The sequence below is a fragment of the Etheostoma cragini genome, chromosome 11 (genome assembly GCF_013103735.1).
Source record: "Etheostoma cragini isolate CJK2018 chromosome 11, CSU_Ecrag_1.0, whole genome shotgun sequence".
NCBI classification, from domain to species: Eukaryota; Metazoa; Chordata; class Actinopteri; order Perciformes; family Percidae; genus Etheostoma; species Etheostoma cragini.
In genome coordinates, this window is record NC_048417.1 from 15,908,829 (window position 1) to 15,921,930 (window position 13,102).

Sequence of the window (13,102 nt, forward strand, 5' to 3'; positions counted from 1 at the left end):
CTTTGGCCACCAAACATGACGTTTCACGAGAACACAAGAACACAAGTCCATAGAAGAACACATATTGAGAAACGCCCAATGTTTGGAAATTATGGGAGGAGAGAGGAAGCGAGAAGTACTTCTCAGTTCCCTTTTTCATTGATGGCTTCTCGTGAGCCCTCCTCGATGCTCACTCAATAAGAGCTTTGAGACGGCCTTCACAGAGGAGGGACAGAACAACTATATCTATAAAATAGGAGACATGAGATGCAGCCTGAATATCTCAGCTGGTTTGGTAATGTGTCAGGATCCCCCAGAAGGAGCTACCTTATTTAGTCTGATGCCACCTGGACCTGGAACTCAGATAGGGGGAAAAAAATGGATGGATGATGAGGAGAGCTTCATATATGCATCTGTCCAAGTAATTAAACACTGCAGTCTGAGCCGTCCCAGTCTGCAGTGCAGCTCTGAGGTTTTCATGCTTTTGGCACAGTGATTCAATGACTCAGCCTCCTAGACTGGGAGACTCCACACATATAGAGGAGGTGGTGTTACTCTGCTCACTGTCGTGTAGACACAATAAGTGGATCTTTCCATTTAGTGTAACTGAGCTTGGGGCAGGAGTTCTGTTTGCATAGTTTTACTTTAACTGTACTTTGTCTTTAGTGTTAATGTTAGCCCGCTATCTTGCTAAACTAAGACGGTAAACAAGATGGCCAAGATTTCCTGCTAAACATCAGCATGTTTAGTATTTAAGAGGAAATCCTTTTGTAGAGTAAAATATGCACTGATTATGAATTGTCTAGCACAGGTAGGGAGAGGTGGGTTGTGTTAGCGTGGTAATGATCAACACCTCCCAGTCTTCAGGGTTATCTCTTCCACGCGGCTAATGGTGGGCTACGGGAACCATGAAGCTGCTGCAAGGTGCCGTTAACGAGGCCGGCACACAACAGGCCATTTTGTCTCGGCCCTGTATGAGAAATGATGACTGCTCGCTCACGTTGTGTCGTGTGAAGGTTGATGAGCTGCATGCTGGCACAAGCTGAAGTAACGCAACCCGTGCGTGCGTGCGTGCGTGCGTGCGTGCGTGCGTGCGTGTGTGTGTGATCAGCACAGAGGGAGTGTGTCCTTGTCTGAGTGTGAGGGGAAATTGTTTGTTTGCATCAGATACATTTGTTGTAGGAGGTTGGGGGTATAATAGCAGAGCACTTCCTCCCTTCCTGTTGTGCATTTTGCAGGAAGGAAGTTGCCAGGTCACTCCAGGCTGCTGGTTGCTGATTGGTCGAAGGAGGATGTGCAGACTTGGCTATGTGAGGAAGGGCTGCAGGAACTCGTCAGCATCTTTAAAGCCAACAACATCGACGGAGCAGAGCTCAGCCAGCCGAACAAGGAATCAGCAGCAGCAGAGCCAGGAATTGGTAAAGTTGGAATATAAAACAGTCATGTACTGTATATTAGTGTGTGTGTGTGTGTGTGTGTACACACTCACTGGGACTCAGTGCTTTTTGTGGGGATTTGTTGTTTGATCCTAAAACATGACAAGCTTCAATTGGATAGCGTGATATAAGCCGTTTTTTTTATTATTTTTTTTAATCGATGTTCTGATTTATCCCCCCGCTCCCCCTCCCCACAACTCTTTCCCAAACAGTGTTCTGATTTAGGGACCTGACGCTGCAGCGTTTCTATCTGCTTATACAATCACGCTGTGTGGACAGAACCCCATGGGATGACCTTTCCGTCACAAACAATGATAATCCCTCTGAAAATAAGATTAGTCCATCCAGGGTCGTCCAAGGTCTCAGTGTAGAAAATGACGGTTCAAAAAGCAGCCAGAAAACTCCCTGCAGTGGATGGACACACTGCAGACACTAGTGTTGAAGCTGCTACACTATAGTACAGTAGATGTACATATTATCGCCACCAAGGCAGTTATGTTTTCAAGAAATACTGCAGTTTAACATTGATCAGACTGTGATGCTTGGCATAAAGACTTTATTTTTGTACAATTTTTAACTGAGATATGTTTTGTTACCTTCATACAGAGTGTGGGTTCCATGCCACGTTCTAAAGGCAAAGAGCAAGTGATTATTTGTTTTTGGTGAGGGTAGCTCATTATGTGGCCCTTTTCATAAAGGACTTTTTGGATTGTTTAACTCCTGCATGAATGCCATAATGCCCAGAAAAAGGCATCTTTACTCTAATTACTGGTATTTTGTGCCGACTGTAATCACGTAACTAGCTGCATCACAGTCCCACCCTTAATAATGTTAAAAACACCCTTCTGGCTGTTTTTGTCTTTGCTTTAATTGGAAAGCAGCAAACACAGTAAACAACAATAGTAAAGCCAACTTTCCTTGCATGCTGCTCAGTTATGCGAAGCATGTCCTATGGACTGAGCAACTCTTTTTCCATGTGTTTAGCACGGAGGTCAGCTCTTATCATTACCACAGAGCAAGCACAGAGGAAACGGCACGTTTTCTGTTCTTTTTGTGCTGCGGAACCAACCGCTATCATTTTCAATGCATGCTGTTTGTGTAAATTAGTATGTACATACACACACCAAATTAGATCCCAGCACACTTTACTTAATGAATTATACATGAATCTTTGAGTAAGAGGAGGAAAATAAAGTTCCTCTTGGATATAATTCAGTGTTTCCATGTGGAGACAGCCTCATTCTGCAGTTTTATTGTAGCGTCTCATCAATCTAAATGTAAAGTGGACTGTATAGTACTAATGGCTTTTGCCACCATGAAAAATGTGAGAATTTATGGAAATCTTAAATCCCATATAGCTGTTAATGCCCGTTTTTCTATCAGGACTAATTTATTGAAGGAATTGGAACATTTAATAGGTTCAACGTGTTTCCCCAAGAGAAGACGTTTTGATTGAGCAACATCACTTTTTCCAGAGGGTTCAAAGTATTTATGCTTGCGACAGCAGGCCTCTCCTGCATCTGCCTGTTTTAAAACTCGTGTGTGTCTGTTTATACTGTATTGTAGTTTTTTGCTGCAGCAGTTTCACTCCACTGAGTTTACGAGTTGCCAGTCAGTTGTGACGCATACTTAAATGCTTTCCTCTCTCCATTTTGTGCTCTATGAATGAGTGCAAAATTGAGGTGGAGAAGTCTGTCCTTAGAGCACAATAGCTGATTGTGAAGATCTCTTCAGTTGGGATGACCCAGATTGTGTCCTAAAATGGAAAGAAATTCCTTCAGAACATGGTTGTACGTTATTAAATACAAGAGGAAACTTTGAATACATATACATGCTCAAATAATGCTATAATTGAATTCAATTCAATCCAATTATTCTAAACAACTCACTACTTTTGGGTCAATTTTTAAACAAAATAATTTATTTTCCCCACCATAAGTTTATTCAGTTTGCGGAATTGATTTCCACCACAAATGTCTTACTTTTGTGATTTTTCCCTATTAGGTGTTAATTTCTGTGTTGAATACATTTAAAATCCACAGGATTAACGTTTACAAAACTAAAAATGGGGTTGCTCTTGACATTTTGTTAGCTGAGATAAATCCAAATAATTAAAATGTGTCTGGGTAACTAATTCCTTACACCTGAACTCAAATTTGGTAGTCTTTAGCAACTTCTCTTACAGTTTGAAACTAATAGACAATTTACACCTTGTACTATTTGAAAGTATTAAAGTATACGAATATGAGTGAAATACAGTAGGGATGGATGGAACAGCGGGGCAAAATGCTCTTTTATCATCACTATTCCTATGTTCTTACTTATAGATTTACAGAACATTCCTTTGCTCAATAAAATTGTTAAACTGAGCACTGAAATGTTATTTGTACATGAAAACAATATATTGTTTGAGAGTCCAGACCGGAAAAGGTTTTTCACTGCAGCTGCTCTTTCACTGTATCCCTGCCTGAGCCCGGCCCTGCCACTACACACGGATCACTGAGTGGTTCTAAAGGTCCTCCCTCCATTGTAGCTGGTGTTGAAATTTGCAGCTGATAACAAACTCAAAAGGTGCTGTTAGTGATCAGAGACATGTAACTGTGTGCAGTAATTTCAGGGGGGGGGGGGGGGGGGGGGGGGGGGGGGGGGGGGGGGAATTGATTCTGTTGTGTGTCTGTTGCTTTGCAGTTTCGGTTCCACAGAAAAAACACTGATGCTTCTTAGTGCAATAACATTAACAAATGGATGTGGTCCGGTTTATGTGAAGCAAAAATAGTTTGTATTCTATTCATTTATCATCAGAGACTAAGTTTGAACTGTTACAAGAAATTGCATTGCATGTGATGTAATTGCCCACTTGCACTAAAGGGTGTTTTTTTTTCAGAGTCTGTGGCCCTCCAAAGTTGTCTCCTGAGGAAAATCAAGGCCTTGAAGGCGGAGCAGAGCGGTTCAGATGCCCCAGATGAGTTTCTCTGTCCAATCACCAGAGAGCTGATGAAGGATCCAGTCATTGCTGAAGGTTAGATGATAAATACTAAAAACCTGTCCAATGTCTTAAACCGAATCAAAGACAGACATACATTATCTCAGCGTATTCTGTCTATATATATGTTTAAAATCCACATGGGCGTTCCTACGAGTGAGAATCCATGGAGAGCTGGATTAGGGGCAAAAACAAAACAAGACCCATGACGAACCTGCTCCTACAGACAACACTGCTCACCCTTTATGGATCTCTGGAGATGGCGATAACACAGTGGAAGTCGAGCCAGTAGACAACAGCTCATTTAAGCTTGTTTGCCAACTAAACAGGTATTTCATGACACAGGAGCTGCTTATCTGATAACAAGCGTTGTTGTCGTCATTGAAAGAAGTAATTACTATGAATAGTTTTTTCAGGGTACCATTCTAATCAGAATCCTATAATTTAACAAATAAATATCTGCATACCTGCTAATTGTACGGCATTATGTATTTGAAGACATCGCTCAAAGTAACACTAACGCAACTTTTGAAAGTAGAAATTATAAATGTTGGCAAACTGTTATCTATATACGGTTTTAGCATCTATTAATATTCCTTAATGGACAAACCGTTGACCAGTCAGTGGCAAATTCAACCAAACTACATAAAAAATTGCTATGCAACTGTGACGATTGACTAGTTTCTTTTCTTGTGGCTGAGGCGCTATAGAGTAGCTTTTTTCCCCCAAATGTAAAAAGAGAAAACTTTGCAGAAATAATTGGCTATGTAATGTGCCATTGTTCTGTAATTGCCACAGAGGCTGCTGTCACAAATCTTAGTCTCACTTTATTAATCTGTTGCATCAACCTGAAGCTTTTTGGCCGCAACTAAACGGCTGTGTGTTTACACTCCTCTTTAGGCCCATGCTAATTGTTAAATGTCCTCTTAACTTAAGCAGCCTTGTGTTTTAGAATAAAAGTCAGCAGACCTCTTTGTTTTTGCCTCAGTGGGTCTTTATTTCTCTCCCATGGTGGATATGGCAGTAATGTTATATTACAGTATGTGATCACTGCTAATAAAGCTCACAATACTGGAAACATGGAAACAATTGCATTTAATGTACATATTAAAATAGAGCTAATGGCACTGTGCCCCCAAACCATTTGTTTTTATAGATTGTTGTCTCTGTAATATAAACTGCACTTTTAGCATACGCCAACGCAACATTGAGAATCACTAAATGTTGTAATAGCTGTGCAAAAATAACTATATAAAATATATTGCTTTTACAATTAACCAAGCCATTGGCGCTGTAAATAAATTAAACTAGACAGCAACAACAAGCAGATACAGAAAGGAATCCAATGTTAATGGTGATTCATATAATGTAACACATTAACAAATGCTTTTTTTGACATTTAAACATTGTGCATAAACTCAAAATACACAAGTCTGAACTTGTCAATACACTTAACATAGAACTTCACTGAAAAGAGGGAAAAATATTTATATAATATACACCAGAGGATCTATAACATCCTTTTGTAAAACACAGGAATGCCCGTCCTTTTAGACTTTCTTACACCTTTACTGTGGACTCTTCCTTTTTTCTCCTATCAGCACCATGGATGTAATGAACACAGTTCAAACCCCATTTCACTCATTCAAAACTATTCTGTAATAACATGCTGTAACTGAATGTTGTTTAAGCACTTGAGCGGCCTATGTGTGTGTATAAAGTGCTCACTGTCACCATTGTGTTAATAAGGACTGTACACTACATGTCCAAATACTTCCTTCAGTGCAATGTCTCCAGCTTGGCTGAATGACAGTAGACATGTCATGTAACAGAAGCTGACAGCCACAAGCGACGGGTCGGGAGGAGAACAATTTGGAGCATTTGGTACACTGCCTGCAGTCTATATTCACACAGGAAAACAAACTGCTTGCAAAGTGTACTTCTTACAGGCCTAGAAGTGAGAATGTTGGGGTTGGTTTAAAAAAATTAAAACTCCTCACTCTTGACTTTTGCTTGTGTGCATTGTGGACTGTATGAAAGATAAAACACATCTTTACACGTTTGATTCTATAAATGATCGCTTTGGTTTCATCGAAGCTACGTGAAGGGCAGAATTATCTCGGGCTAGGCCAGGCTGCTTGGGCTTACTGTCTATGAACGTGTGCGGCATCGCCAGTGCTGGCTTGGACTCTTTGTAACAGTTGGCGGCTTGGCAGAACTTCTCTGTGAATTCCTTGGCGTGCATGCCGTTTTGTAAGCTACTCATTGCCATAGCACCCTGAGGTGGTGGAAGTTTGTGCTGCTCCTGGTAAGTGCTCACTGTTTTGGCGTAAGGCAGCTCACAGTCGACAGGCAGCAGGCCCATTGATGACATGTTGTGACACACCAGACCGTCAGACGAGTGGTTCAGCCAGCCACGGCTGGCAGACTGCAGGCTCGGGTGACTTTGCAAGCCGTGGTGCTGCTGCTGCTGCTGTTGTTGAATTTGCTGCTGTTGGAGAAAGCGTGCTGTCTTGTCAGTTATGCCCATGAAGGGTCTGGGTTTGTACTCTGATCCAGAACTGGCCTGTTGGTTGTGCTTTGTTTTTTCAGTGATCTTGGTGCGGACATCAGGTCCCAGCTTGCCGCTGTCTGATAAACTGCTGCTGGACGCCAGGCTACTGGTAGAGCTGGACACGCGCATGCTGCTGCCTCCTCCCTGTGATCCTGTTGCATCACACATCCCATCCTTTCCTGGCTCAGTATGGTTTCCCTGGGGTCCAGGACCAGAGCAGGCCAATCCATCCAGGGAGGATGCGGAGTGGGCCGAGAGCCTGTCTTGCCCCAGACCCTTGGAGCTGCTGCATGATAAGTAGGAAGCCTGGGAGGAATGGAGGCTCTCATTTTCACAACTGTGACCCATGGAGTTGGAGACAGCCGCCAGCGATATGCGGTTCCCGTATACAGGCTCGTCAGCTGGGGGTGGCAGAGGGCTGATGTCGATGCTTGGGCCTGGCTTCAGCATACTGGACATGTGTCTGCTTGGTAAAGGACTGGATGGAGTGTACTGAGATTTGGACCCTCCCCCCATGGAGCTCATGTGCTGGTTGGTCTTGACTATCTGGGCTTGCTTAGTGGGCTGCAGGACCAGACCCTGTTGGGCTAGCTCCTCCCGGTGCTCTCGAGGGTAACGGTGGAGGGGGAGCCTGCCGGGGCCTGGGGGGGAGCTGGGGCTGTGACTCTGATGTCCCAAACTGTTGCTAACGGGCTCAGAGGGTAACACTCTATTGTAGGAAAAACTGTTCTGTGACCAGCAGGCATCAGTTGTCCTGTCATGCAGCGAGGACTCTTCTTCCTCTTCCGGGATGTCTTTTTGTCTTTCCACCCTTCTGGCAAGACAGTGCTCTGAAGAGTCGTCCTGTTCTTCGTCTTGCTCCTGGTCAGACTCGTGGCCTACTGACGCTTGGCTGGAAGCAGCTGCAGCCCCAGCCAGGCCTCCTTTCATCTGGCCGCGCTGCATCTGTTTACACTCGTCTTCTACTCGAGCAAGCAGACGACGGATTTCCCGGTTATTGGGACACAACTTGGCTGCTTCGTGCAGGTCAGCCAGGGCTGCCGAAAACTGCCTGTGGATTGGAGAAAGAAGGAAGAGGAACATCGTTACCGGCTCCAGACACCCAATAACAAACCACAGGAGCTGTGCTGTATAGTCTACCTGCTGCTTCTTTTAGCTCTTGCGCGTGCATAGAAGGCCTCATAGGATTTGGGTTTTAGCTCCAGTGCTTTTGTTGCAAACTCCTCAGCCATCCCAAAATCCTACAAAAGAAGCAGAATCAATAAATTAATTAACCAGTTGATAATCAAGCACATCTGGCTGTTTCGATCACTGATATTATTTTTAAAGTATACAGTATACACGCTTATCTTATTTATTTTGTTAAGAACATAACATTATTTTCAAACTAAACGACTCTTTCCAGCAATTATCCCTGTGTGAAGTGATAAAATAACTAGCAAGCACCCCAGGTGCTGTAGAAACAGACAACCTCATGATGCCAGTTTTGCTCTGATTCCGTTTAGTTTGCGGCATGTAATCAACAGCTGGCTCGCACATTTGAAAGTCTGCCTGCTAGACTTATGTAAACAAACTTTTGAAGTGCTTTTCTGCAGAAACAATTATCCAGCATTTCAAAGACAGAACAGCTTAAATTACCATTATACTGTCATTTAAAAATTTTCCAGTTTATCTCAAATAGTCATTCAATTAATCATTGGGTAAATACTCTTAACAGGAAACTGTCCGGTACAGTTAAACTCTGGCTGATTAAGCAGACATGCTGGCACATGTGTGCAGGAACTGAGACTGTTTCACAAGAAGATTTGAGGAGATTAGTGCATCGCCCAGTGAGCTTGTAGCTCTTTCCCCAACTCTGCCCGGCTACCATCTGAACACTTAAAAGCTTCCCTCTGCCCACACATACTCGTCATTTCACATGCTGGAGTCCCAGACTTATCTTTTTGTCCAAAACATTTCAAACAATTGGGGATACTTACCAGTAAAAAAAGTCTCACTAAATATCCATTTAATGATCATCATCATCATATTCATTACTCACTGACAAATACTCTGGGTGAAAGGCCTTATTTAAAGTCATTAAAAGGATCATGCTAAAAACACAGCTATTGCTGAGGAAAAAAAGGAAGTGTCCCTTGAGAGGCTTACGTTGGTTTTTCTGCGACAGCGGGAAAGATTAAGGTACAGAGAGACCCTCAGGTCTTTAAATGCCTTCAGGTCATCGCCAAAGCCTTCTCTAGGAAACTTCCTCAGGGCGTACTGGTACCTCTGGGCTGCCTCCTTCATCTTCCCTTTCTGAAAGACACACATGGAGGGCAAACATGCAGTTAGGACAGAACCAGAAGAAAAATGTGGGGGAAAGAAGGTGAAGGAATTCACCAGATACTCCCGCACTAGCTGTTCTCTGGCTCAAACCTTCCCATCAATCACACGTACAAATAACACGCGCGCATGACAGTAGACAGGTTTGTCTTTCTGCCACAAACTCAATTGTTTAAATGTCAGGTCACGATCATTGCTATTTTGGTTTAAAATACACTATTTTCTGCATTTAACAGAGCTAGAAAAGGATGGTAATCGGGCTATGGTTTGCTGAACTAAATTGTCAGTGTTTTTTTCACTTCTATATAAGAAAACATTACATCTTTTGATAATAACTTAGGCTATATTTGTTTCTTTTAGTACAACTAAGCAGTTTAGGAACATGCAACATTTCACTCAGACAGAAAAGTGCTCTTTACAATTGACAGTAAGATGCCAGTTGCACATTACCTTGTAAAGTAGATTTCCCTCCTCCATCAGCTTCTGGAGGAGGATGATCAGGATATCAGGCTTGGAAGTAGCCATAGCCCATGCAGCGTTCCCTGTGGGTATAGAGGGGAAAGAGAGAAGTAGAAAGAGGCGTGTTATGTTGTTCCTGGTGCCAACAGATGGTCACTGTATTCTCTGGAATTTGGTACAAGATAAGGTTACCTAAAGATTGTACCTGATCGATCGTAAGGTGACGTTCTGTAGCCTTTGAAGGCAGTTAAGAGAGAGACAGTAAAGAGGTAATGCAACAGCAAGAGTAGCCAATGTGTATTGTGATAATGTACAATTATGTTTCGCTCAATTTGAAATGGCCTTGTTTTCAGCAGCAAATGTAGGGTATGCAGTATGAACTGTGCTGACAGAAAATAAAGTAAAAGGTCTTGCCCATTACTTTTTTTCTGTGACAGCAGAGTGTACTAGAGATAAGCCGCAGACCCAGATAGCTTTATGAATGTCATTTAGGTGATAAGTCACATTCTTAAATTAGCCAAGCAGCACATGAGGAAGAACACACACACACACAGAAAAGCAGGAATGGAATCAATTTTTCCACAACATTCCACAAAATTAGTCTAATCTTATTTTTAGTACCATGAGATAGTGAGCAAGACGGAAACCAGCTTGACATAGAAGCAGAACAAAATCCTGAGTCTCTCAGTGTTTATTGAGATGTGAAAGAAGTCAGCTGACCACGGACTGCTTCTAGAGACCACAGGAGTAACAGCTGACTAGGTGGTCAACTTACAGACAGCACTGAGTATCTGCACACAAAGTTACATACATGCTCTACATTACCAGTAGCTTTTACACAAAAGCATCATGCTTACCAAGCTTGGCCCCTTTCTTCAGCAAGGTCACCACCACCGACGTGTTCCGACAGCCTATGGCCCGGTCCAGAGGCCTCATCCCACTGTAGTCCACATGCTCTATCACTGCTCCTCTCTCCACCAAATACTGGACCTACATGAGAGCACCAACAGTTAAAAAACTCAAACGCTGTTCACAGTCATGTGCTGACCTAATGCAGAACGGAATGTGTTCAATAATGGCCAAGGGATTCTCTCAGTTAAGTCTAAATGAATGATGGCGTTGGGGTGTTTTACTTATTTCACTTACAATATCTGCATCTCCATAGAATGCTGCGAGGTCCAGCGGCGTTCGTCCGTTTTTGTCCGTATGGTCGATGGCCGCACCTTTCTCCACCAAAAACTGCACTACGTTCTTATGTCCTTTTAAACATGCCCAGCTCAGGGGTGTCAGTCCCTCCTTGTCCATTGAAGTCAAAGATGCACCTTTGAAACAATGGTCAATAAACAGTTCTTATGAACAAACTCCCACTAATCTAATCCATCCAGCTAATGAGTATTCCCTGCCTTGTAATTTCCTGGTGAATGAGGATGAATGCTCACCTCTAGACAGCAGAAACTCTACAGTGCTCAGGTGACCCTCACAGGAAGCCACCATGAGTAGGGTCCTGCCCTGCTTGTCACTGATGTTGATATCAGCACCGTGCTGCAACAGCTGCTCTGCAATCTAGCAAACGGACAAGAACAGTCAGAACAGACATCAAACACATCCTGGTGCACAGAGATCACGCAGGGACCTGACCCTGTGTCAGAAAACAATTACACCAGAGCTAGCTCTAAGGGCAGGACATTAAACTAAACTGGATCACAATTAAATACTACACATGGTTAAAAGATTTAGAGTAACAAAAAAAGGGTATTTTTATTTTCAGCCTTTATTTTTGACAAGACAGCTGATGATATGAAAGGGGAGAGAGAGGGGCAATGACATGCAGCAAAGGGCCTCGGGTCAAAGTCAAACCCGGGCCCACTGCGTCGAGTTATCCTCCTGTATATGGACAGCCGCTCTACCAACTGAGCTATCGGGCCGCCCAACGTTGCAGTTTTTGACTTGTAGTTTGAAGCAGTGTGGTTGCTGTGGATACAGAGGGATAGTTTGTCTGGTACAAAAGAGGCACTCAGCATGTCTCACCTGCCAGTGTCCCTGTCTAACTGCACAGAATAGAGGAGACACCCCCCGCCGGTTGACCTGCTGCACCAATGCCCCCTGCTCCAGCAGGAAGCTACAAACTTCCATCTTCCCTCTGCCTGCTGCTGCCGTCAAGGCTAAAGAGAGAAAAAGAGGAAATGTTAGGATTGATGTAGGCCTGACTTCTTTATTCAGAGGAATAAGTTAAGGTAAGAATACAGTACAGTGATGAGATAAGAGTGGAATTTAAACAATTCCACTTAACATCCCTAAACCAGAGAGCATACTGTATAGCAAGAGCATTAATGAACATGACAACATGTCAGTACAGACTTGTGCTGCGTATGAGCAACACCTCGGTTCTTTAGTAACCCAAGCATGTGGAAAAGGAAAGGCCCAGATTTAAATAGTGTTTGCAATCTCAGAATCCCTCCTATTGTTTAAAGACAATTAGAGAAAAGCAGGTTGATGTTTGGTGCTAATTGAGTGTTAAAACAGACAATTATGTTATGCTTATTAAACTCATTAAATTCCTGCCTTAAGCTCTGTGAGCCTTTCACAGAGAAATGAGAATTCAGTCATTTTGTGCATTAACAGGCAAAACATCAGACAACAAAGTCCCAAGCAGTTATTTTGTGTCTTTTTCTGAACATAATTAAATGGAATTAACGGTGTCTAATTCGTATTTATCGAACAGAAAAAAAAAAAAATCTGTGCTTGTATTTGCATCTGTGAAGAAAACAAAGACAGATTGTTGAAATGTTCAATGCTTACAGTTTATTAGCTGCTGCTGACGTATAGAAGCAGATGGGCCGGTCTTAAATGAGCGCTGGTTGTCAAAACAGAGTAAGATCCACTGTAAGAATCACAACAGCTCTGAGCTCAAATTCACCTCGGAGAGATTTAAGGTGCCGCTGATCCTCCATATCTGACTGACATCATCCATCTGGATGAACAGTCATCCGAGCCAAACAACCCCACCCTCCATCTGCTCATAATATGGATATCCTTACACACACAGTGAAGAACAATGACTGAGCGGCTAAATTTTGCCTATGTAAGGGCTACTGGGAGCAACATTAACAGCACCTGGGATGATGCTGGGTCACACTAAACAAACTATCAACAGCTGTGCAGTTTGTTGATGTTTGAAAGTGACTCCTGTTTTAACATAACTCGTTTTATTCTTAGAAGTTCCCCATGCTTGGTGCCATTCCCATATGCTTATCTGAACAGTATTTTCACAAACACTTGAGCATCTCAGCATTCCTTATTTTATCTTTGTTATCTAAGCTATTCATCAGCCTTGTCTCTACTTAAAGCTACCATGACAGTGTAGTGAGG

At 42.8% G+C, this 13,102-nt stretch overlaps 1 protein-coding gene and 1 pseudogene across 7 annotated transcripts in view; one reads left to right on the forward strand and one right to left on the reverse strand.

Annotated features, from left to right (window-relative positions):
- LOC117953232 overlaps positions 1-4,953 on the forward strand; it is a 14,295-nt pseudogene extending 9,342 nt beyond the window's left edge.
- Positions 4,954-5,374: 421 nt separating this feature from the next.
- The window catches only part of tanc1b (tetratricopeptide repeat, ankyrin repeat and coiled-coil containing 1b), a 91,923-nt gene continuing 84,195 nt past the window's right edge, over positions 5,375-13,102 (reverse strand). For 3 of the 7 annotated variants that reach the window (XM_034886481.1, XM_034886478.1, XM_034886476.1), the window contains 9 exons: positions 11,762-11,895; positions 11,173-11,296; positions 10,880-11,055; positions 10,591-10,723; positions 9,939-9,968; positions 9,725-9,816; positions 9,101-9,247; positions 8,093-8,193; positions 5,375-8,003 (listed from right to left, as the gene is read on the reverse strand). In XM_034886481.1, the coding sequence (XP_034742372.1) occupies positions 6,452-8,003; positions 8,093-8,193; positions 9,101-9,247; positions 9,725-9,816; positions 9,939-9,968; positions 10,591-10,723; positions 10,880-11,055; positions 11,173-11,296; positions 11,762-11,895 (2,489 nt within the window). In that variant the 3' untranslated portion in view covers positions 5,375-6,451. The remainder of the gene's footprint in view (positions 8,004-8,092; positions 8,194-9,100; positions 9,248-9,724; positions 9,817-9,938; positions 9,969-10,590; positions 10,724-10,879; positions 11,056-11,172; positions 11,297-11,761; positions 11,896-13,102) is intronic. The other 4 variants (XM_034886482.1, XM_034886480.1, XM_034886479.1 and 1 more) reach the window with 2 other exon arrangements.